This window comes from Hippocampus bargibanti, linkage group LG10 (assembly GCF_051943395.1).
Source record: "Hippocampus bargibanti isolate YZ-2025 linkage group LG10, ASM5194339v1, whole genome shotgun sequence".
Taxonomy (NCBI): domain Eukaryota; kingdom Metazoa; phylum Chordata; class Actinopteri; order Syngnathiformes; family Syngnathidae; genus Hippocampus; species Hippocampus bargibanti.
This window is the reverse complement of record NC_142743.1, coordinates 6,284,417-6,311,117: the sequence shown is the minus strand read 5'-3', so window position 1 is coordinate 6,311,117 and position 26,701 is coordinate 6,284,417. Positions and strand designations below refer to the sequence as shown.

Here is a 26,701-nt window from a genome sequence, read left to right as displayed (position 1 = left end):
TATTTTGTTTTTGTTCCATCCCTCAATAGGACGTTCCTGAATCAAGGTGTGAGTTACAAAACAATAATTCTAAAGTACATATTATTTTGCGACTTCACTTGCAGCACATTACACGTAGTGGGTAGTCATGAAAGATGTGTACTTTATCTATACTTAAGTGTTTTTATTTGTTGGTTACTTTGTTTTTTTTTTTAAATAATTTTCCAACCTATGTTTGAAAATATTTACCGTGTGTACCGTCCACTGATTTGCTTATTTAGTATTACCACTCAGCAGAGAGCAGACGTTGTTAAAGTCAACCATAGGCAACATATTGATTGAGATCCTGAAGTTCAATAACGTGATAAAATATAGACTGCCATGACATTGAGGTACTAACCCAGGAAGATTTAATGCAAACTGCAACATAGTCTTTGGAGGAGCAAGATATTCAAACCAAATCCCATTGTGGGCTGCGGACAATTGTTTTTTTCAGCTCTTAATTTACCATTTGGGTTACTTGGGTCACAACGTTTGCATAGCTGTTTGAAAACACATTTTTTGGCATAGAGGTTGGGCCAATGCTCGGTTCCAGTTCTATGGCACGCGTGGTCAGCCTGCTTAATCACTCTTGTACCACGGGTGCGACTGGATATCGTGACGCTTTTATTTTGAAGGTAGCCAAAGAATAGCAAAGCTCTTATAACTTAAAGCAAAGTCGCAGTCGTTACTGTAGCGGCTGATTTGATTTTCCGTGTGGACTGTGGAGGAGATTTTTGAATTTTGTTAAAACATAGGTCGTTTAAGATTAGATTCAGCCTTTCTCCAGCGGAAGTTTAGGGTTGCCTAGCAACCATTTGAGGTCCGCCGCAATATATTGTGGATGTGAAACGTCGGTGAGTGTTGTAGTTACGTCCTCAATTAATACTAATACACATATCGGTTTGTTCATTATTGTTATATTTTTTTTTGTCCGGTAACAACGTACTACCCCTTTTAATTAAAAATATTGGAATGTCTGACTCTAAGACATTGCATATTGCATGTCAAATAGTTTCGTTCATAGTTTCCCAAATTGCACTTGTTTCATTGATGTTTTCCCGCTTCAAACGATTATTGCATGTTATCGTACCTGAAGTTGCGGTTTTACTGCTAACCATCAGCCAGGATGGAGAGAGCCGAAGAGAAATACGAAATCGAGGAAGGGCGGGTGGATGCAAACGGGGAGCATAAGGAGCTGCTTGTTGACAGTGAACAAAAGAAGGCCGATGTTGGAGCAAATACGTCTCCTCCACAGGTAAATGTGTATAGCCGGCAACCAGGTTGAAGACAACGCATTCAATTTAAATAGTTCCATCTAAATCACCATCATTCTTCTCACATCAGCCAGCATCAGAACCTGTTGACGTCAGCCAACCGTCTCAGGTCGACAACACTGGTGTTGATGGAGACTCTGCTGCAACAGGACGTACCGGTCTGTCTTATATCTCATGTAGTTTAAGTTTTATTGAAAAGAAAAACAACATAGTATAAAAACTACAAATTCCACAAAGATCTAGTGTGAGCGACCTATAAAATGTGGCATGGTATACATGCACAGGGATGCATCTGGGCCACGTCCTTGCGCCATTTACTCGTTTTGACAGCCACTGGCGCAACTTTGTAACTCCGCACCGGCGCATGTCTGTTACGATTACCGCATATTGCTACATCATCCGGGCCACATATGACATACTTCTGTTAAAATAGCTAAAGAAACACATTTAGTTGAACAGCAATTGAAACATGTTCGTTTTCCATCAGAGGTTTTAATTTTCGTCGTCTGCTATCTTGCTTTACCGATATAGCCATAATCACGTTTTTTTTCGGTGCGTTCCAAAATCGTGGTAGATATTTTGGGCTTTTGCGTGATCCACCGGAAACTGCCAAAAGAGATAATCGAATACGTACTGTACAGTACAGATCCCATCGCCGGTCGGAAGTCAAAATGGTTATAAGTCAAAATCCATTCAAAATGTTGAACAGAGACTCTGTGCTAAATGACTTGAAAACGACCTGATTCAGGCGCCACAACAAGCGGCACAAGCGCCACGGGGGCGAGCGGGTTCTGGGTCGCCGGTGTTTTACCGGTTCCCCTCCCCCCAGCCTTACCCCGCTCCCCGCGGCCAACGCGCGGCCCGACCCCGCAGCCGTCTGCAGTGCCAACGCGCCTGCCCCCCACCCAGAATGAACGCCCGACGCGGTGTTCTCGCCGGGGCGATCCCCCTCGCCCGAGCGCCGATGCCCGACTTGCCTTGGCTGAAGGAGCCTCCCCCAGCCGTTGCCATGGTGACCCGGCCGTACGGAACCGACCCAGAAGGCGCCGCCGGGTACGTCGTTGCCTTCCTCGCTTGGCAGGATTTCCATCGGATGAAGCGGATTTTCTCTTTGGGGCCATGGTTACGGTCTTGGGTAAAACATTTACAGTGTAATACAGGAGATGTTGCAGAGACGGTATCTGTATAGCTACTGAGTGTAGTCACGCAGTAGATTGCTGTGCGAGGGTGAGGTGCTGGCAGGCCAAAATTGTCGTACGCGTTGCCAGGCTTCTAGCGCCTTGTGGTGCCAGGCATACGGTGGTGGTCGTAAGTACGTATGGTCGTAAGTCGAGCCGGTTGTAAGTTGGACGGTACCTGTATTTATTTACCCATGGTGCATTTCAGTATTCACATCGAACATGGCGGGTGTTTGCAATATGGAGCGTGAGAACAGGAGTAAAACTCTAAAGACATTAAAAACAGGCAGCAAACAAAAACATTGCTTTTTTTAAAGAAACAATCAAATAAGTCTGCGCATGGTAGTGACATTGCAGCAAACTGACACTAGTAAGAAATATTGTGCTGTATGTTTTTTTTGTCTACTGTAATCCCATACAATATCAAAATAGCACAGGATTGATTTTGTAGCAACTAAAGAAAATTGAAAATGCTTGTTTATTTTATGTATGAATAAATTATTTCACTTGAATTAAAATTGTTGGTATATTATAAAAATAGATGTTACTCAAATAATGATTTTTAATTTGCAACTTTTGCTTTATTGACTGTTGCTGTGCCACTGCCCATTTTGTGTTTGGGAGCCTTTTACTGAGCGAGTTGCTTGTTCTGTAGCCAAAAGGGGACATAAGTCTTCTTGTGCCGGTCCCAAGCCCGGATAAATACAGAGGGTTGTGTCAGGAAGGGCATCCGACGTAAGAGCTTGGCCAAAACAAACATGCAAATCAAACCTCTGAAGATGGAGGACACTGATTCGCTGTGGCGACCCCTTGAAGGGAAACGCCGAAAGCAAAAGAAGAATTTAGATATATGCTGAAATAAACCAAAATACTTTGGTTTATTTCAATCAGTTTAGATCGGGTCACATCAATTTTAGAATTTGGCCCCCTTTTCAGACACAAGGGGGCCCACTGGCCCCCTTTTTTAATTTCCCAGATGCATCCCTGCATGCATACTAAATTACTATCAGTGTTTATAATAAGAAAAGGTAGGATAAAAAATATAAAAAAAACAGTTGAGTTTTGCATAACTCCTCATTTAAGACTTATTTTAAAAAAAACTGTATTATGAACTTTTTTCTCTATCAGAACAGGACAATTCTTCCCAAGATGGATCACAAAGCCACTTTGCAAACTCATCAGAGAAGTTGGACGAAGAACAGCTGTTGGAGGATGAAGATGAACTGATTGTTCTTGATTCTGAACATGTTTGTAAAATCTTACATATTTCTGAAAATACTGTAAATTAATTTCGTTGTAGCTGTTAGTGAAAATTCAATTCCGTCCAATTAAAATTTAGAGATATGCTGTGGTTTTCCATTCTGGAAGACAAACAAACAAAAAAAGATTATGCTCTGCAGCTGTGTTTCCCAACCTCTAAAAGCTGTATGTAGTTAAACGTTGATATCTGATGTTTGGAAAGCATTGCTCTAGTCTTGAGAGACAGATTTGCATGTCAATTTCTTGAAATGTGAGCAGAATTATTTACATTTCATGTTGGATATGTTGACAGCCTCTGGTTGCAAATAAGCAAGCTGCGCTTCAGAATCAACTCATCAAGGAGCTGGAGAGGCTCAAATTGGATCTAAGGGAAGAGGTTAGATTGGCTTGATTTTTCATGAGGATGCACAAAGAAGTGTGTTTTTCACATCCATTTCCTTTTGACTTTTCCCTAATCACCCATGATGTATTTATAGGCTTTTATGTGTGTGCTTTCTGTGCAGTTAGGAAATGAGAAGGCAGAGGCGAGCCAAACTGAAGAAATATACGTGCAGTTGTTCAGGGAACAGGAGAGGCTCAAACGACTACAGACAAGACTAGATGGCCAACAGCAGAACAAGTCCTTGGCTGAAGGGACACATCGACGTGTGCAAGAGGAACTTGAGGTGGTAAGAGCTTGCCAGTCCAGCACTACCAGCCAGTACAACGAGGAGAGGACCAATGGTGAGATGCTAAAATCACTCTGAAATTTATTTTCCTCATCAACCATTGACAACCCCTGATCTCATCTTGCATGGAGTTGTTTTGTTGTACAATTTTTGGCACCATATTGAAGTAGAGGCACTTGGAGTATTTTTGGAAGGACTGGCTAGTGTCCCCACTTTGAACAGTTTATCTATTCAATCTTTACTGCCTGAATCGAAAAAGCTGTAATGTAATTGCTGCTCTGTCTCGATCTAAACAAATTATACAGACTTGAGCTGCCACAATAGTTAAAAAATCATGAAAATTTAATCGGAATAATTTTAGAATTCAGCGGTAGTTTAAAAACTTGGATTTTTTTTCCGCAGTATCCAAACTTCAAACAGAGCTGGACAAACTGAACTCACACCTCAACTTCACACAAGAAATTGGTGAAGATCTGAATTCTAATGTCAAAGCCATGAAGAACGTCACACTCAAAACAGCAGTAAAGAAGTCCCAAGTCGAGGAGCATAAACTCAAACAGGTAAACGGTTTTAAACACAATATACAGTCTTCTTCTTTTCCTTTCGGCCTTTCCCTTCAGGGGTCGCCACAGCGAATCAGTGTCCTCCATCTTCAGGGTTTTGATTTGCATGTTTGTTTTGGCCAAGCTTTTACATCGGATGTCCTTCCTGACACAACCTTTTGTATTTATCCGGGCTTGGGACTGGCACAATAAGACAATGGCTTGTGTCCCCTTGATGCTACAGAAACAAGCAATTCTATGAAGAATCAAAGATGAAGATGATGAGTAAATGGCTGCCAAACACAAAATGGTCAACGGCACAGCAGCATTCAAATAAAGTAAAACTATACTCACCACTTGTGCCGTAAAATAATTATGTTCTCAATTTCTGTGTTCTTTACATATTTATTACTGACAACGATTTCAGTTTCTCAAACTAACTAATATAATGCAGAGCCAATCACAAAGTACAGTAAAGTCTCGTTATATCGATATTCAAGGGAGTCCGAAAAAATATCGATATAACCGGGACTATCGATATATCCGACCCTGTTTGCATGTAATTTTCTCCGTGCGTGCATAGAAATAGTATCGATATAACCGGGACTATCGATATATCCGATATCGATATAACGAGACTTTACTGTAACTGACAAATGACAGCTTTCGGTAGGCTGAGTTTAATTTCACTGAGTTCAACACCCGAGCACCACATTTGTTGAGTCAAGAAATCCCCCAAATATAGTCTGTAAGTCAAACTGAAGTCGGCTAAAACTGGAAACAGTGGCAACATTACTGTTTCGAATCCATTGCATCCATGATCAGTGTTGACTGATTTATTAGTATGATCCTACCAACAGGACTCATATGTGGAGAACCTCACAAAGGGCTTGGAGCGAGTGACACAACAGAAGGATATATATGAGGTCCAGATCAAAGCCCAGGTTGAGACCATGGAGGCAATCAAGGAGTCTCTTTCTGAAGTACGTATAGCACAATATACTAATATTTGTCAACAGTGAAGGAAATACAATATCCAAAAGTTGTAGTGAAAACAAACATTCTTTGTTGAGACATTATCAGAGACCCTGCCCAATGAGTGAAACCCTAAAGGAGGGTTGGCTCCCCCTCTAGGAATTTTTGTGTAAGTGTGTGTACCAACTTGTTTAAAATATGTAAACAGTGTTATTCCTTGACATATTTGAGCCACAGACTACAACAGTACAAGTACATGTATGGTGGTGCAGTAATCACTGCTCTGTCACGAATATCGTCGAGCGGAGAGAACTCTGAGGTTAATCTTTGAAACTCTGAAAAGGCACGAACCCTGTGAGGCATTGCTGTATCATTTTGAATGTGCTTGTGTGTTTACATTCCTATTCAGGCGGAAATGCAAATGGTGTCTCTGGCGATGTCACAGAAACAGCTTTTACAGCATTGGAACAAGAGCCTGGTCGATTTGAGGAGGCGTGATGAAGACTTTAGAGCTATGCAAGAGGCTACTCGGTGAGAATTGACACCAACATTGTATTCATGTGGAATTCCCTTGAAGTGGGGATGAAAACAAAGCATTCAATTATAGCAAAGTGTGACTGATGCTCTCCTCTGCAATTTAAATAGAATACAATTCACAAAACGTGAAAATGAAGCTGTGCATCATTTTCTGTCCTTCAGTTCCCCATGCTGTACTTTGTTTTCCACAGCATGGCTGAGCATCAAGTGATTGTGCTGGAGAGCGAAATCGAAGGCATGAAGAAATCCATAAATGGGCTACAGGAGGAAAGTGAGACTTTGACCATGCTGCTCAAGTGCACCGATATGGACTGTGACGTCTCCAAGAAGATGATCAGTCAGAAGCACAGCCAGCATGAAATTCTGCTCGCTGAGTACAGCGTCTACCTCCGTGCTGTGGGCCAGACTGAGCGGACACTTGTAGAACTGACTAAGGTTGACAGAGAACTTCTAATGAGGTAGCTGTGACCTAATTGGCCACAGAACAAATGTCTTTCTTCGTTTTCTTTAGGAGCACAACCGTCTTCAGGCTGAGGTCGCTGATCAGAGACGAAAGTTGGAGAAAAACAAAGAAACGCACTTGGAGTTAGAGAACAGCATCATGACTCAAATTCTGCAGAAGTTCATGGACAAGAAGGCTGCTCAGTACTACCAGCAACTTACCAACAAGAAAGGCTCCCACAAAAAGGAGAAGGTACATTATTTTTAAAGAATAATCGTTGATATTGGAACAATCATGGTTACAACTGGATGTTGAGTTTCAAACTCCCGCATAATTTAAATTTCAAAAATACTCCTGGTTAACTCAATCACTGCCAGACGTGCAAAAATGTGTCCACCCCTGTGGGAGGGTTATTGTCATTGTCACTTGAATTCCAGGACCCACAGAATATTGAGTTTTAGGACTAGATAAACATTTAATACAGCATTGCTGCATGGCTGTCCAAAATACAATGCAATACATACATATTGGTTTATAAAGCACTTGAAGATGTCACGATTTGCCAGGTGGTGATTCCAGAAGTCCCAAAAGGCACGCCTCGCCAGGGAACAACAAGGAGATAGCAACCCTTGCCTCTCCAGGAAACAGGAAATAAAATGCGACGGCATCCTTGCCTCGCCAGGGAACGGAAAATAAAAGGTGACGGCACCCTTGCCTTGCTAGGGAACAGGAACCAGAAGGTGACGGCTACCCTTGCCTCACCAGGGAACAGGAAGGCGATGGCCTGATGGGAATGGGTCTCGGCCTGACGTGGATGTAGAAGTGACACAGCTTGTCGTGTCAGTGGACGTGAATGTGACTCTATTCAAACAAACACGTGACGAAGCATGGCTCAACGTGAACGTGCACCCCCAGGCACAGGTGGACTTTTGGACGACCACATGGGAACGGGTCTCGGCCTGACGTGGACGTGCACGTGGCACGGCTCGTCGTGAACGCGAATGTGACTCGATTCAAACAAACACGTGACAAAGCATGGCTCAATGTGGTCGTGCACTGCCAGCCACAGGGTGAAAATGAGACCAGTCCATTGTACCGGCGGGATCCAGTGGTAGGTTGAGTCATTCTGTCACGATTTGCGAGTTGGTGATGGGCTGCACTCCAAAAAAGCAGGCAGGAGGGAGGAGCAGGGTGTATTTGACAAATTGAATTAAAATAAAGTCAGCAGGAACAAAGTCTAAAGCATCAGTCATCAGAACAGAAAAGTCCAAAGTATCAAACAAAACCACGAGTAAAAATATGACAAGATGAAACAACGGGGTGAAACAAACAATGACCCGACACTGAATGTTCGTGCCGGGAGTCCTTTTAGCTCCCACTGATTAAAACGACTAACAACTGTGCAGCTGCAGACGGCACCAACAGTGCCACCCGTTAGTTGCCGACCAGAATGTGACAGAACAACAGCTGAAGCTGGAACAAAGCGCGAACATGGAAAGAAGGGACATGCTAACCCCTTGTGGAAAAGAAAAAACATTTCCAGAGGCCATTGCCAGCACTTTATCGGCAGCCATGTATAAAATGTGTTTGTTTGTCACAAAACCGGGATAGAAGGAGGACATTGATTTGCTGTGGTGACTCCTATAGGGAAAAACCAAAAGGAAAAGAAGAAGTATAAAATGTGTTTGTATAGCAAATTGCCCTAACAATGTTATATTTTCGATTCCTGAATAAATTTGTGAATGGCAGTGAATTAAAGAGGTACTTTACTTTTTTTACTTTTTCACCGCTCCTGTTAACGGGGAATCCACTCGCACGCGGAATCCCATTGTTTACAGTCGAGACCAGCTACTAGCATGGCGGGCTAATAGCGGACTAGCGGCCGCCGCACCAGACATCTCCGATGAACTGAAGAGGAGGAAACGAGGATGTCGGGCCGGGAAAGATCGCCGCAAAAGAACGAGGAAATACAGACACGTTCTCCCGTCCGTCATCATGAGGAATGTGAGATCGCTCCCGAATAAAATGGACGAGCTGGCGGCGCTAACGCGGCACCATAGGGAGTATGGTCGTGCAACCCTGGGCACATCACGGTGAAGGAAAAACTCTACACTCGCGACATCGAGCTGCTAGCCGTTAGCCTCCGGCCACATTACCTGCCACGGGAATTCAGCTTGCTACTCGTCACGGAGACATGGCTATCGGCAATCACTCCGGACGCCCACGCAGAGTTGGAGGGCTTCCAACTCGTACGAGCGGACAGAAATGAAGGCAGCGGTAAGCAGAAAGGAGGGGGGATTGCCGTGTTTGTGAATGACAAATGGTGCAACCCTGGGCACATCACGGTGAAGGAAAAACTCTGCACTCGTGACATCGAGCTGCTAGCCGTTAGCCTCCGGCCACATTACCTGCCACGGGAATTCTCACACTTCATAGCCGTGACGACATACATTCCCCCTACGGCAAATGGCGGCGCTGCCTCCGATGCCCTCATGACTGTTGTAAACAAGCTGCAAACGCAGTGCCCCAACGCCTTGTTCATCATCTCGGGGGACTTCAATCACGTTTCCCTGAAATCCTCCCTCCCAACATTCACACAAAATGTAACTTGTGTCACCAGAGACAAGGATGCATACAATCCCTCCCCCCTCCCCCCTCTCGGAAGAGCAGACCACAATATGGTTTATCTCCAGCCTGTGTACAAACCCCTTGTCCAGAGGCAACCAGCTGTGACCCGCACGATCAGAAGATGATCCACAGAAGCTGAAGAAGCTCTGCGGGACTGTTTTGACAAACCAGGTGGGAGCTCTTTACTGAGATTCTTGGGGAGGACATTGACTCACTCACCAACACCATCACAGACTACATTAACTTTTGTGAACAAAACACCGTACCCACCAGGACTGTGCGGTGTTTTGCCAACAACAAACCATGGATTAATCCCGACATAAAAGTCCTCCTGAAGGAGAAGAAAAGGGCTTTTGTGTCGGGCAATAGAGAGGAACTGAAGGCCGTGCAGATCCAACTGAGGAGGAAGATCAGAGAGGGGAAGAAGGCCTACAGGATGAAAATGGAGGAGCAGCTGCAAGCCAGCAATGTCGCTGGTGTCTGGAAGGGCCTGAAAAACATCTCAGGCCATAAAAGCCCAGTGACATTGAACGAAAAAGACAAGGACTGGGCAGATGAACTCAACCGCTTTTTCAATCGGTTTGACAAGATGCCAGCCGCCCCCGGCCCACCATCAACTTCACCTGTAGCTGCTCCTGCACCAACTCTCACTGTGGCCTTACCCTCCCTACCCCCTCTCACGACCAGCTTTCCACAACCAACATCTGCCCTCTCAACCGTTGCCACACCCTCAGCCGCCACTCTGCCTCCTGGTTCCTGCCTGTCTGTCACAACTGCGCAGGTGAGGAACCAACTGAGGAGGATGCAGGTGAGGAAGGCAGCAGGTCCGGATGATATCAGTTCCCGACTCCTCAAGACCTGCTCCGACCAGCTGTGTGTCATTGTCCATCACCTGTTCACCCTGAGCCTGAAGCTGGGCAGAGTTCCACAGCTGTGGAAAACGTCATGCCTGGTCCCAGTGCCAAGATTGCCAACCCAAAAGAGCTCAACAGCTACAGACCGGTGGTGCTGACGTCTCACCTGATGAAGACGCTGGAGAGACTCGTCCTCGCCCACCTGCGACCGCTGGCAAGCTCATCGCTGGACCCGCTACAGTTTGCCTACCAGCCCAGCATCGGTGTGGAGGATGCCATCATCTACCTCCTCCATACGGCGTTGCTGCACCTGGGGAATGCTGGGAGCACAGTGAGGATCACGTTCTTCGATTTCTCCAGTGCCTTCAACACCATCCAGCCAAATCTACTGGGGGACAAGCTGCGGCATGCCGGAGTCGACCATCACCTCACAGCCTGGATTACAGATTACCTCACAAACAGGCCACAGTACGTGAGGGTAAAGAACTGTGAGTCGGGCAGGCTTCTCTGCAGCACCGGAGCGCCGCAGGGAACAGTCCTGGCTCCATTCCTCTTCACCCTCTACACCTCGGACTTCAACTACAACACCCCAACCTGCCACCTTCAGAAGTTCTCTGACGACTCAGCTATTGTCGGCCTCATTACAGAGGGAGACGATAGGGAGTACAGGGGACTGACAAAGGACTTTGTGGACTGGTGCCAGCAGAATCACCTCCAGATCAACACGGGGAAAAACAAGGAGCTGGTGGTGGACGTCTAAAGGGAACAATCCTCACCTGCACCATTGAACATCCAGGGTTCGGACATTGAGAGGGTGACCTCCTACAAGTACCTGGGTGTTACTCTCAACAATAAACTGGACTGGTCAACAAACACGGATGCCCTAATCAAAAACGGACAGAGTCGCCTCTTCCTACTCAGGAAACTGAGGTCTTTTGGAGTTCAGGGGTCACTCCTAAAGACTTTCTATGACTCTGTGGTGGCATCAGCCATCCACTATGGCATTGTCTGCTGGTCAGGCAGCATCACCACCCGGGACAGAAAAAGACTGGAGCGCCTTGTCAAGCGGGCCAGTTCTGTCGTGGGCTGCTCGCTGGACTCTCTGGAGGAGGTGGGCAACAGACGGACGCTAGCTAAACTAAAAGCTATGATGGACAGCCCCTCCCACCCCCTCCTGCCCACCCTGACAGCACTGGGTAGCTCCTTTAGCCAGAGACTATTACACCCGCGCTGCAAGAAGGAGAGGTACCGCCGCTCGGTCCTACCGACTGTCAGGCTTCACAATTCTCAATGATCACATGTGAAAAAAGAAAAAAAAAACTGGACACTTGTAAATATGGGTTGTTGCAATATATCAAAATGCATTTCTTGATTCTGCACTACGTACAGTTTTTCTTATGGAACGGTTTTGCACATTTACATCTGCACAGTATACAGTTGACACTTTATTTTGTTATGCTTAGAATATCTTGTTTTCTATCCTTTCACCCCCACCCCAACGCGATCCCTTTTCAATTGCTGCTGTGAACTGCAAATTTCCCCATTGTAGGACGAATAAAGGTTTTCTGATTCTTATAGACAAACATTGCACCGGAATAATCATCAGTAAATGATATTGCATATTTATGCCCATATATAGATTCGGTGCGCATATAGCCTGTAAGGTCAGTGTGTATAACTCGAGAGGGTTCTTGGCTCTTGTATCAGGATTCCTGTTTTTATTCTGAGTGTATTTCCCCTGAATACACACCTCACACTCTTGCTCAGGTTTGCATGCTTTACCCTTAATCTGCATGCCATTAACCACATTCTGCAATTTAAGAATATCATCGTAATTGCAGTGGCCTCATACCTCGTGCCATTCTCGTATATCGCGACATGTGTTACATTTGTCATTAGGCTTATTTTCAGTATGTAAGTAGTACAATTTTCCATACACATGTATACCATATTTTGTCCCACCTTTCGTAATCAGTGAATCTTTACCTTCTTTAAATATCACTGTTGCCCCGTTGGTGGTTGCCTTCTTTACAGAGAAAATGTCTTGGGGGTATGAAGTAATGTATAAAGCGTCTCTCAGCGTTGCTTTATGTCTTTGTCCTTTGATGTCAATCAAAGAGACCTCAGCATCTCCTCTTTTCTGTGCGACTCCGCGGCATTGTGTGCCGTCCGCCAGCTCTACGCTGTGTATTTCCGGTCTGAAGGTGCTGTCGAAATTCTTGAACATGGTCACGTCTGTGATGATATGCGAAGTGGCTCTTGTGTCCACCCACCATCAATCCCCTCTCTCGGATGTCGCGACCCAACTGCTCCCAGGGTCCGCCGTCCCTCATCTTGAGCACGTTGTCGGTGTCGCCATCTTCTGACGCTTTACTGGCGTCATCTCGTCTGTCCTTGTCCTTACGCCTGCACGTGGCGTCTTTGTGTGTCTTGCTTTTGCAATGACTGCACCATGTCTTCTGTCGACATTCTTTTGCTTTGTGGCCTTTGATCCCACACTTGAAACACACGATGCTTGTATCATCACTGTGCTGGTCACGGGTGTTGGTTTTGGTGGTTTGTCGTCCACTCCGACCATGTGTCTTCATCACACTGTCCCCTGACTCAGTGTTCAATTTCTCAGCTTCAAAACTCCGTAGCTTAGTCTTGAAATCTGCAAACTTGATTTCATCATTTGAATGCGCCACATGTATTGCGAATGGCTTGAAACTTGCTGGAAGTCCTTTTAATACCATGGCAACAAGTAGTCCATCTCCAAAGTTTCACCCGCATTTCGGAGTGCTGTGATGGCAGTTTCGGCTTTGATGATATAGTCTGTAACGCTTTCATCGTTTCTCTTTTGAAGCGGCGTGAGCGTGGTGTACAGATTTATTATCCGTCGTTTTCCTTTCCCGGCATAATATTCTCTCAATATCTTCAGACGTCAGACTTTCTTCAGACGTCAGACTTTCTTCCATCATCAGGTGCATCTCACAGTGAGAGGCTTTTGTCATTAAGCATATTTATCAATTCGGAATACGCATCTGCATTTTTCTCTGCATCCGTAGCCATTTCGAAACTCGTCGCCGGCTTGCTTAGTACGGTCTTCTTTAGTCCCAATAAATGAAAATGTCCGGGCATTTTCATTTCCCATATCTCGTACTTGTCTTCATCTCCGTCGCATGCCAGTCGAAGGTGCCTGCTTGCCCTTCCTTGATCAATCTTGACCGCTGTTTTAGCCGATTAGCGATAGCCTCCTTTGCTCACCGCTCTTTCAAGTCTGGATACTCTTTTGGCTTCACTTTATCTCCCAAACGTTTCCTGTGTCCATAACCTGTTGAGACCTTCAGCGCTTTCGCGATGCATTTGGGAGAATACAGAGTCCTCTTGTTTAGATCATACAAGTAGGATATTTATTTGCCGGTGCACAAAGACCAGCAGCTGCGGTCATCGTCGTACGAGCAGTCAAACACATACACATACACTGGCTTTGATCGCTGTCAAATCACGTGATGTCGCGTAGTGGCTGGGTTGCCAGATCAGCTCAGTATTACAGCATTACACAAAATGAGGATACAATCTAAGTTTCTTAACACCCACAACACCATATCTCCCTTACCATAGTGGAGAGCGCAACGTTTTGGAGGCATCGCTGGGATATTTGCGTTCGAGTGTTGTTTACTCGCCGTGGGTAGAAGCTCGCGCCGAATATCCCCCAATCAACCCAGTCGGAGTGGCATCGGTTTACTGTTTTTTTTCCTACATGTGCTCTGGTTACATCTCTGTGCGTACATCCACCACTAGAGGGCACTGGAAGTCTATGAAGTGAATCCGGCCAGTTGAACTGCGTGTACCCTCTCGAAAATGGAGCTAGAGGAATTACAGTTGACGTCAAGTTATTTGGACTGATTTTTGGACTGAAGTTATTTGGACTGAATTTTCAACAGTTGTCACAGTTATATGCTGAAATCCAAATATCTGGACTGAAAAGAGAACAACTTACAGGCAAGACTCGAGGCCAACTAATTAATATTTTGTCAAACTACATCGGGAAAGCTGAATTAGAGTGAGAAGATGGAGGAATGTCTGATTTGCTACATATACAGGACTTGATTGAAAGTATAAAAGATGTTTAACTAGGAATAGCCAAACCAAGTGAAAAAGGTGAAGATGCAGTGCGAAAGAGAAACATAGTGCCCCCAGACACTGGCCCCTGGCGCAAAGATTTCAAGATATCTGGACAAATAGGTGAGCTCGGACAAAAAGATAAACTCACATTTCCTAGTTTGGTGAGACAGATAGAAAATGGGCTCAGGAAAGGCTACCACGGGGACGAGATCATCGATGCAGTGGTTTGTGCCATAACACTGGGTCTGCAGTTGAGAAGTTACCTCAAAGGGAAAGGGAACCTCACCCTACCTTCTTCACGAAGGATTCTCCGTTCTCACTATCAGGAGAGTGGAGCCACTGAATTGTACAAGCAGCTCTCATCGGAAGTGCAGACCAATAAAGAGTCTCCACAGAACTTCCTACTGAGGGCAATGGATCTTCGTCAAATGATTCTTTTTGCATCTCAAGAGGCCGAATCAGGTTTGACGTATGATCCTACATTGGGCCAGAGTTTATTCCTGCACGCAGTTCTGACAGGGTTACAGAGTGACAATGTAAAGAGTGACATGCAACCTTTCCTCATGCTAACCACCACATCAGATGAAGTACTGTTAGAAAAATTAAACATAGCATGTGCAGATGAAAAAGAGCGACAGGAAAAAAAGAAAAATGCTGCTCCGCGGGTGACCACGGTAAACACTGTCCAGTTAGATGACACACCAGCCCCGATTGATGGGAAGAAGACAGTCTTAAAGCAGAGTACTGTTACTGTGCCGAATGAACTCCTTTCAGAGATCAAAGAGATGATGCTGTTAAAGGAGCTGCGGGCGGAAGTGTCCCAGATCAAAGAGACTATTCAGAAACCAACAGCCACTTCTCAGCCCACCAGCGGAGGACCTGAACGCCTGCCTGACCACTACCCTGGACAGGTCGTCTTCACTCCACCTTCACCATAACACGTAGATCCACCAGCCAGGCACTACTACACCCAGCACTCCCCATCAGCTCTTCAGCAGTACCACCTGGCACTGTCATGATCTGGTTGGCGACCAGCGGGAGGCGCTGTCGGCCCCGCCTGCACCTGTACAGGTGCTGGTCGTCCCGATCAGATTGGCGACCAGCGGGTAGCGACGTCAGCCCTGCCGGCAGCCTCGCAGGTGCTGGTCGTTATAATCAATAACACTTAAAAGGACACCTGGCACGATCATCCGGTGCCGATTCATTGTTTGTTTGCTGCTTGGTTGCAGCATGCATCGTGTACGTGTTTGTTTAACCTTGGCGGGCTTTTACTTTTGGTCTTCTTTTGCTACTTTGTATTTTTTCCATTCAGATCATTTTGATGTTTTACATTTTGTTCCTGCTGACTTTATTTTAATACAATTTGTCAAACAACCTCCGACTCACTCCTGCCTGCTTTTTGGGATCCGCACCCGCCATCACCACCTCGCAAAACCTGACAGAATGAATCGGCCTACCATCGGATCCCGCAGGTACATCGGACCCGTCTCATTTCCACCCTGTGCCTGGCAATGCTACGTCCACGTTAGCGCAAGCCTCGTAGAGTTTGAATTGCGTCACTCGACGAGCCGCAACGTCCACGTAAACGTCCGGCCGAGACCTCCTTCCAGGTGGCCGTCCAGGGTGACACTGGGTGACTGGCATTGCACGCCCACGTCCAGCCACGCTGTCGTCGTGCATGACGAATTGAGTCTCATCCACGACGAGCCGTGCAACGTCCGCGTCAATGTCAGTCCGAGACCCCACTCACCGCTGGATCCCGGAGCGGCTCTGGACTGGTCTCGTTCCACCGGAGCCGGGCAGTTCACGCCCACGTCGGCCTCCGGCCGAGACCTGGTCCCATACGGCCGTACGGGGTGCCATTCTGCGCCTGGCAGTTTGACGTCCACGCAGAGCCATGCGCCGTCGCGTGAACGTGCGAGAGGGATCACACTCACGCCCACGACGATCCGTGCCGCGTCTTCGTCCACCCCAGGCCGAGTCCCGTTCCCATCAGGCTGCCGCCCGTCGTATGCTGGAGAGGCAGCGGTTGCCCTCTCCACCGACCGTTCCCTGGTGAGTGGACCTTTTGGGAGACTGTTGGGACTTCTGGAAGCAGCCCCTTGAAGGGGGGGTACTGTCATGATCTGGTTGGCGACCAACGGGGGGCGCTGTCGGCCCCGTCTGCACCTGCACAGGTGCTGGTCGTCCCGATCAGATTGGCGACCAGCGGGTAGCGACGTCAGCCCTGCCGGCAGCCTCGCAGGTGCTGGTCATTATAATCAATAACACTTAAAAGGACACCTGGCACGATCATCCGGTGCCGATTCATTGTTTGTTTGCTGCTTGGTTGCAGCATGCATCGTGTACGTGTTTGTTTAACCTTGGCGGACTTTTACACTTGGTTTTCTTTTGCTACTTTGTATTTTTTCCATTCAGATCATTTTGATGTTTTACATTTTGTTACTGCTGACCTTTATTTTAATACAATTTGTCAAACAACCTCCTGCTCCCTCCTGCCTGCTTTTTGGGATCCGAACCCGCCATCACCACCTTGCAAACCGTGACAGGCACCAGGTCCCAGGCCAATGAGGGGGCAGCACAGTTCCAGCAGAGGTTCACCCCTGAGCAGTACCACATGCCCCGTCAGGTGTTATTCTTGTATTCAGACAGATGATGAATATTGTCAGCACTGTTTTAAATGTGGAAGGATTTCAGAGCAGGCTGCAAAGCATAGAACTCAACCAGAAGCCATGCTTTAAACTAGAAAGGGTTACCCCAGTGGGACATGGTGTGACCACAGCGACAGATGAAAATGGAATGTAAGCCCCACTCATGTGGCCCCGTTCAGAAGAGACATGAGCAGTCATTTGTCGAGCGTACAGATAAGAAACAGTGTGGCAAATTACCTTCGGTCAGGGAGTTAGTGGGAAAGAAATGTCTTATTCGGTGCTTTTTGGGTAACAAAAGGGTTGAAGCACTTTGGGACTGGGGTCACAGGTGTGTGCTGTAGATGAGTTATGGAAACAAACAAACTGACCTGACGTGTCATTGAAAAATGTGAATGAGCTTATTGACCCTGATCTTACTCTCAATATTGTGGCAGCTAATGGAACAGATATGTATATATCTATATATGTAGCATGGCTTGAGATACCATTTAAACTTGGTGCGAATGATCCAGGGCTACTTGTACCAGTTTTAGTACTAAAAGGTAACCAGCAACAGTGTAATATCGTAGGGTTTAATGTCATTTGTGTTAGATAGTCTCTCTAATTAGACGTAAAAAGGGGATAATGAAAAGCTCTTGAAATCGGTTAGACTAGCTTTTCCCCACCTTAACTGCAATAAAGCAGCCACTTTCATGAAAGCAGTTAGTGTGGGACAAGCGCATGAGTATCGTGTAAAAACAACAAATGAGAGATTCACTATAGCTAGGCATAGCTCACTTTTTATTCCATGCAAAGTAGGCGTGCTCAAGATGAGGGACAGGCGACCCCTGAGGGGAAAAGCCGAAAGGAAAAGAAGAAGACGGTGCTCTTTTTCATCTCCCGCCGCCCATTTTGCTGTGTTTATATTGATACAAAAGATATTTAAGATGAATCGATGTTTGCTTAGGGGTTCTATACAGTACCACCATTATCGAAATCTGTATCAGTCGCTGTATTGGTCGCTGTATCGGTTGCGCCATTGGTCGACTTGGTCACGTGAGTTTGTTACGTGACCAGCTCCCGTGTAGCAGAGCCATTTCCATTTTCAGACGCTAGCTCGTGTGTAGCAGACGAGATTGAAGCGTTTCTGTTAAAAGGTAAAAATGGGAAGCAGAAGAAGTTTGACTTTTTTAAATTGCATACATAATGCAGTAAGATGTAAGCGTTGCTGTTTCCCTGTTGTGTTATGTACATGCCCACTGTACTGTATATGAATGCAATCGTTTTTTGCAACAATGATTGTTGTTTTGTCTGCTGAAGCGTGATTTTGAAAATTAGCATACATTCCATACTGTGTATTAAAGGACAATCGATGTCACTTTTCATTCAAATGCAAAACACCAATAAAATGACTTTACGCGAAGATGTCTTGCATTGCTTGTGAATCCAAACAATGGCTTCAGATTCGGATCGTATGCTTTCTTGTTACACATCCAGTTATGAATATGATTCAAATACACTGTAGAGGAAAGCACTGAAGAGGAAAGCATGCATGTTTTCAATCGATTAAAGAATTATATGTGCCATTTTGAGGCAACATTCGGGGAACATCTCTCACCCCAAAAAAAGAGGGACAAAATGGCGAGCTCATGGCCAGCTCCGTTTCTTATATGGCGCTTGGATGCCCTCTTTTGGCGGCTTTTGTTAATGCAGTTCGGCGCAGGACGGATATACAGTAAAGTCTCGTTATATCGATAGTCCCGGTTATATCGATACTATTTCTATGCCCGCACTGAGAAAATTACATGCAAACAAGGTCGGATATATCGATAGTCCCGGTTATATCGATATTTTTTCGGACTCCCTTGAATATCGATATAACGAGACTTTACTGTATCAACGGTTATATCGACATTTAATCTAACTCCCGAGAATATCTATATAACGAGACTTTGCTGTATATCGAAAATGTTTATTTAAACAAGGAACGCTTGCTTCGGTTAGTGTTTCGTGTCGGACCGATTTACAGGGTTGCAGGAAGTTGTTGTACTCATATGTTTGCATTACATCTGGGCATTCGAAGTAAACCACTTTTGAGTCAAGACGTATCGCACTGCTTGTCTTGTGGTTTTTTTTCTGGATCCCACAACACCGTATCTCCCTTCCCATAGTGGAGAGCACAACATTGACACACGCACACTCAACACAGACCAATCTGATTTAACAATCCCTTCTGTCCGATTAGGTCTTTCAGTTGTGGCATTTGGAGAGTGAAGTAATGGCTGCAAAGGTGGAAAGTAAAGTGATTGATGACAAACTGCAAAACTTGGCCAAATCTCAGAAGGAGCTCGATGAGGAAATCACAGCGTACAACAAGATGGTCGCATCAAACCATGCTGACGGTTCTTCCATTGATGCACTTATCACACAGAAACAGGCTGCTATTACTAATTACAACAGAAAAAAGGATCTCATTGCTGCTCGCACTGGGGTAAGGAAGCCTTGATCATGTCGCATATATTCAATATACGCGACACTATATACTATATTGTGCAAATTTGGAACCCCAGGTTCAGATTCAAAGGCCTGCGTCCCGGTCTGCCTCACATCATTTTATGTCATCCAAGAATTCTGTACCTTCATTTTTAACAGACACAAGCATTTTAATGCATTCCTTCTGTGTGTATCTCTCTCTCTCCCCCCCCCTTAATCTCTCTCTCTCTGTGTCTCTCAGTGTGTGTGTACGTCTCTGTCTCTCTCACACACAGCGCACACACACAGACTTTTTTTAATTGATGGAACAATTATTGCTTGATTAAATATGTGATTGTCACTGCTTTCCAGTACTTTAGGTTTAAAATAGGCTTTACATAATCAGGATCAAAAAGGAAAAATAAATCCATAAATAAATAAACAACAAATCACAGATTCAATCAGAAGACTCACCAATATATACCGTCTTTAAAAATAATGTGTTTATTTTCTACATAGTCATGGTCCATTAAGACACAAACATTTTGTAGAATTGACATCAATTTAAATGCCCTGGGAAAAAATACGAGTTCAACACTAAAACTACCCCCCCCCCCCGTAAAATAAATCAATAAACAAGGGTAAATTTAAACATCTACTCTATACATTATGCTGAGAAATATAGTTCATAATAACAGCACAGAGCATCCCTGAAGTGAATGAGATTGTGTTTGCTGTCATGTCTTATAATTGTAAGACAAAATATCTCTCAATTCGAGCCTGCCCATCATATACGTATGTGTAAAGGCTCATTTCAAATACAAGTTGTTGTTTATAAAGAAACAGTATATAGTAGTTTGTATCACTGGTGTGAATCTAATGGTGAAAGTAAAAATGAATGTGATGCACCTTTATAATGTTCTTTGCCAAATAATCTAAAGTGTGTGTGTGTGGGTGTGTGTGTGTGTGTGTGTGTGTGTGTGTGTGTGTGTGTGTGTGTGTGTGTGTGTGTGTGTGTGTGTGTGTGTGTGTGTGTGCATGCGTGTGTGTGTGTGTGCGTGTGCATGTGTGCTTGTTTTCACAGCATGAAGACCTCAGTCCTATGCAAATCAAAATGGAGGCAATAAAGACTCAAACTGAGGAATTAGCTGAAAAAATCAAGAATGATCAGCAGCTGTGGCTGAGGCTTCAGAGCACACTTGTCGGACTGACACTGGAGATTCAGGCATACAACAAGGAGTTCAACAAGCTTCAGGCAAAGTACACTGTCGCCTGTCAAAAGAAGATTCATCTGGAGCGTATGTTGCATATTTTCTGACACATTTTCCCCCAAATCTGATTTCCAATTTGCAAAATGTAATGCATGAATAGTAATCTTTACTGAAACCACAACTAGGCCATCTTGAAGTTGTCCATCGTGAGGAGAACGAGGTGGAGAAGAGCAATAAGATGCTTCAAAGAGACCTGCAGAAGCTCAACATGCTTCTTAGCCAGAACATGCAGCTATGCGACGCTTTGGAGCAGGAGACTGCTGCGATAGAGACCGATTTCCTTCACAAACTTAAGGTATACCCTTTCTGTCTGACACAAATCTTCAAGTGGTTTGAATGCTGTGTCGCTGATGTTATGTGATTAGGAGGCAGAGCGGGAATCAATCGAGATGGAATGCAAGCTGGAGAAGACCCAGCGGGGAAAAGAGAAACTTCTCAGCAGCTTAGTGGAGGCTGAGTCAGTCGTTTGCTCAATAGGAATTCACATATCAATGAGACATGCATCTCATAGAAGTCACATATCCAATGCATTCAAAATATCTCATGTTTTTGACAGACGACAGATCATGCTGTGGGAAAAGAAGACTCACCTGATGAAAGAAACACGTTTAATTGTGGAAGAGGGTCATGTAGATATCCAGGTAACCAAAGATGACATTCACCGGATGGAGGTACGTGAACTGGTTCTCCTGAAAAACATTTGAATGCTGCTCATTTTGGTCTTCATTCCTTCTAAAATATATCGCCCTATATAATTATGACATAATTGTCCTCAATTGATAAAAGTCATCACTGTTCATATAATCTTACTGGTTAATTGAAGATGGTACGACTCGGGATGCTTTTGGGTGTCAGTGGTTTTCCAGAGAGGGTTTGTTGGGGGAGTGAATGGCTCGCAGTTGAATGTGCCTACGCTCAGTCAAGCAACCGTTATATAAGGGTGTTCCCTCATGATATCTTGCCCAGTCCATATTCAAGACTTCGCTACAAGACTTCCGAGCATTGACCATGGCTCGCTCTAAAATTTCTCAAACTTCAGTGCCAGCAACATTTTCTCTGTTGGCTTAAACACAGCCAGAAACTTAGACCGAAATTAGCCACCCAAATGTAATGCAGGCTGACTGCTGTTACCAATGGAAAGGTTTCTGTAAAAGGACAGTGTTGAAATGTTTTATTTGTCAACTTATTCATATACATTCCTTCAAAAAATAATCACAATAAACAACTTTATTCAAATTAAACCATACATTTTTGTTGGATTAATCTTACTTTTAGTCATCACTATTTATATAGATCATCCCAATTTTAGTGTGAGCAGCCGAGTTTCTGGTTGTGCTCCCAAAGAGTCGACACAAAGAGCACTCAAACGAATCACATGAACGAGTGAATGGCGTGATACATTTATTTGCTTTCTAAAAGCGGAAAATTTAAATCGAAAACCACACATTATTCCACCAAGTATAAGTCATTTACGACTCCAAAAACGTCCTCCCTGAAGAAATCAGGACAAAACCACAACTTTACATTGTCGCTGATATTGCCAAATGAAGAGGACAAAAAAGTAGATGTGGATTATTCTGTCATCAGTCAACAATACGTGTTGCAAACCTATTAATGGTATGGTTTTGTCATTTATGGTAATGTTGTTTTTTGCACCTCTTTTTTTATGTGCTAAACAGAGACAGCTCAATCAGCTGATGAAACAGCGGGAACAGCTAGTGAAGGAAAGTGTCATAGTTGTGGAAAGGAGGGGAAACATCATCGAGCGCAATGATACCCTGGCTCGAAGCATGAAAAAGCTAATTACAAAGGGCGCACTAAATCTCATCAATGATGGCTTGCGGCGCAAAATAAAAGAAACACAAAAGGTGATGCTTTTTTTTGTCTGTATACATTATTTGTTGTGTAATAACCTGGCAATGTGTTTTTAAGATGGTAAAAGAGTGGGACCAGGAGCTCAAAGAACTGCAGGAGAGCCAGGTGAATCTCAGCAACATTGTTGCACATCACAAGCAACAGCTGATGAACCTGTCTGGTACCAATCGTGGCCTTGAGAGTGGTCTGGCAAAAATCCAGGATGCCAAAAACAAGGTATGTTGTGACATCAAGTCACACAATGCATAACAAATCTGCCACTGTTGTCCCAAGCCTCAACAAATGGGGAAATCTCAACAATATGCACACATTGTTTAAATGTAAAATATGTGCCATAGTGACATAATTGTTCTGAAACACTATATATATATATATATATATATATATATATATATATATATATATATATATATATATATATATATATATATATATATATATATAAAGTCTCCTTATATCGATATCGGTTATATCGATAGTACCGCTTATTACGATACTATTTTCATTTCCCTTGCACATTTCTAGTCTTTTTATGTATAATTAGTACCGTTTAGTACGATACCCGGTTATTACGATAATCCGGTTATTACGGTGCTCCTTTTCATCCCCCACCGGCCATTTTTGTTGTTTATATCGATATATCCGTCGCGCCATTGGTCAACTTGGTCACGTGTCTTGTTACGTGAGCCGCCATCGGTCGCGCCATTGGTCGACTTGGTCACATGAGCCGCCATCGGTCGCGCTATTGGTCGACTTGGCCGTGTGACTTTGTCACGTGACACGCCATCGTTCGCGCCATTGGTCAACTTGGTCACGTGTCTTGGTTACATGTCACGCCATCAGTCGCGCCATTGGTCGACTTGGTCAGGTTACGTGCCCAGCACCCGTGTAGCAGAGCCATTTTCATTTTCAGACGCTAGCTCGTGTGTAGCAGACGAGATTGAAGTGTTTGTGTTAAAAGGTAAAAATGGGAAGCAGAAGAAGATTGATGACTTTTTTTAAATTGTATACATAATACAGTAAGATGTAAGCGTTGCAGTTTCCCTGTTGTGTTATGTACATGCCCACTGTACTGTATATGAATGCAATCGTTTTTTGCAACAATGTTTCTTGTTTTGTCTGCTGAAGCGCGATGATTTTGAAAATTATTAACATTCCATACTGTGTATTAAAGGACAGCCGATGTCACTTTTTATTCAAATGCAAATAAAAATGACTTCACGCCAAGACGTCTTGCATTGCTTGTGAATCCAAACAATGGCTTCAGATTCGGATAATATGCTTTCTTGTTACACATCCAGTTATGAATATGTTTCAAATACACTGTAGGCTTTCCATCCCCGCTGTTGCGGCGCCGCGAGAGTGGCTGCCTTTCCAGCAGCTCCTGTGTTTTGCTGTTCTACTTTCATTTCTTTCATAACTTTGCTGCTGTGAAATGTAAATTTCTCCACTGCGAGACTAATAAAGGCAAATCCAATCCAATCCACTGCGAGTTCTGTGTAGCGCAGCTTCTTGCGCTCATAGGCCTCTTCAACAGAGTTTTCCCACGGGACTGTGAGTTCTGAGATGTAGACAGCCTTGAGTGAAGGGGACCAGAGCACCAAGTCTGGTCTGAGGGTGGTGGCTGCAATCTCCGCTGGGAAAACCAATTGCTGGCCAATGTCAACCCGCATCTCCCAATCGCGGGCCCTGGATAGCTGTCCAACTTCTGGTTTGGCAGGAGGATGGTTGGGCCTTTTCTGTTGCTCTCGGATGAAAATCAATGGTGCTGTGATGGACGTGGTGGCTCTTATTGGCAAGGAGTTGATTGTATTCCTCCAGGTGTAGCAGCCTTGTGTGAGGTTGGTCTTACAACCGGTCAAGATGTCTTTGAGAGTTCCTGGAGTTCGACAGAGGTCACAGGTTGGATCTTCGCCATACCATTGGTGGAGGTTTTTTGGAGATGGGAGCACATCATTGATAGCTCTGATGATGAAGCTGATGTTGCTTGCCTCCATTTCCCAGAAATCCCTCCAGCTGAGCTTTCTCTTCTCCAGGCCTTCCCACCTCATCCATTGTCCCTGCTTGGCAAGAGAGACAGCCTGTGCAGTTCTTTCAGCTTCCTCATGGCGGCGCACCTCTGCCATCACCATTTTCCTTCTTTCCGATGTTGAAGCCTTACGACAAGAAGGTTTGTTTGTAAGGCCAAACCCCCCTCTTCCTAGCTGAACGTGTCCCACAATGTCGCTGTGCCTTAGGGCTGCTGTGGCCTGCTGCACTGCAATGGATGGCGTCCATTTCCGTCCAGTTGATGGGTGCAGCTTGACTGATCTTCCGGTCTCTGGAGTCTGTGAGGGTCATCTGAAGTCTCACTTTAGCGCACTTGTACTCTTCGGTGAGGCTTGTGATTGGAAGCTCAAGGACCCCTTTGCCATAAAGGCCAATGTTGGACAGACAGCGTGGAACACCAAGCCAGCCTTTCACATATCTAGTGATGGCTCGCTCCATCTTCTCCACAGTTGAGAGTGGGACCTCATAGACTGTGAGTGGCCACATTACCCGAGGGAGAAGTCCAAACTGCAGACACCAGAGCTTGAGCTTTCCTGGCAGTGGAGTCTTGTTGATGTTTTCCAGACTATTGGTGATGTCCTGCTTGAGTTGCTGCACTTGATCTTTGTCTCTGAGGCTTGCATTGTACCACCTGCCCAGGCTTTTGACCGGTTCCTCAGACACCGTTGGTATTGGGTCATCACCAATGCAGTACTTCACATTTTTTAGCTGTCCCTTGACGATTGAGATGCTGCGTGACTTGTTCGGCTTGATTTTTTTCATCCGGGCCCATTTGATGTTTTCCTGCAGTTTTGCAAGAAGCCGCCTGGTGCAAGCTGCGGTAGTGGTCAAGGTGGTCATGTCATCCATGTATGCTGGTGGTTCAATAGGGGGGATGTCATGTGGGATAGCTAGTTTTTCCTGCCTTTTCGTGTCCTGGTGGACCTTTTCCAGATGCTTTTCAAGTTCCTGCTTGGAGGTTTTCAGGATTCCGCTTTTGTCCTTAGCGAAGAGGTCTTTGACAAACTTGAAGGGGATTTTATAGAACCGTGTTCTTGTGTGTTCCTTGTTCTTGTGATGTTTTCTCAAGTTTTCTGCCCTTCGTAAGGTTGCCAACAGGCATTTGATGTCCCCTTGGAGCAGCATGAAACCTTCTTTCTCTGCATCAGAGTCCTTCTTCCACTGTTTTCGCAGGTCCCTTCTTTCTCTGACCAGTCTGTCTATCTCTTGCTGCCTCCTGGATTTGGTTGGTGGTGGTCTTGCATTGGCGGTTTTCCGGATGTACACTCCAAAGCGCTCCTCCCGTAGTGACAGATGATGTCACCAATATTTTCCAGCTTTTTCTCTGCTGTGCCCGCTTGTCGCTCCAAGATTTTGGTCAGTTCGTTATTGACGGTTTCCCACTCTCTTTTCTCGATAGCTTTTGGCCACTTCACACTTGGTCTGTGCCCTTTGATCTTGTCCTCCTTGGGAGGTCTCTGTGGTTGGGTGGGCTCTTCCACCTTTCGTTCTGTAAGTGCATTACCATCCTCCTTGACAGGGGTGTAGACGCTCTGCGAACTTTGGTTGTCGTCCCGTCGCTGTGCTTCACTCGACTTATTTGACGTCTGACTTCGTAAGAAATATTGGTCAATGCGAGGCCCTTGTCTCTGCTTTCCCAAGCACTGTCTCTTCCCTTGGTGGATCTTTAACCCGATAGCTGATGTTACTTTTGCCCAGCCACAGACGCACACCTTGAGTGAGTATCCTGCTGCCGTTGTCTCATGTGCCATGTTCTTGCTCGTAGTCAGGTTCGTTCCTGGGTCGGTAACCGTGTTGTCAGTCGTTGAGCCATCTTGCATCCCCCGCTCTCGCAGGCTCTAGGCTAGGGGTATCTTTCTCTGTATTCTTTCTGTAGCATTTAGCGGGTGTCTCCAACAAACTGAACCAGCGTTGGTGA

The 26,701-nt window shown here is 45.1% G+C and overlaps 1 protein-coding gene across 1 annotated transcript; it reads left to right on the top strand.

The window, feature by feature from the left end:
* The first annotated feature begins 1,147 nt into the window (after positions 1–1,147).
* On the top strand, positions 1,148–26,701 carry LOC148892223 (coiled-coil domain-containing protein 40-like). Its single transcript, XM_089006423.1, has 18 exons — positions 1,148–1,276; positions 1,366–1,453; positions 3,602–3,720; positions 4,026–4,109; positions 4,237–4,456; positions 4,804–4,961; positions 5,804–5,926; positions 6,328–6,449; positions 6,647–6,890; positions 6,967–7,149; positions 19,362–19,607; positions 20,673–20,886; positions 20,985–21,154; positions 21,225–21,316; positions 21,416–21,530; positions 22,539–22,727; positions 22,792–22,950; positions 26,660–26,701. Exons 1-18 carry the CDS (start codon positions 1,148–1,150, stop codon positions 26,699–26,701), a joined length of 2,697 nt encoding a protein of 898 aa, XP_088862549.1.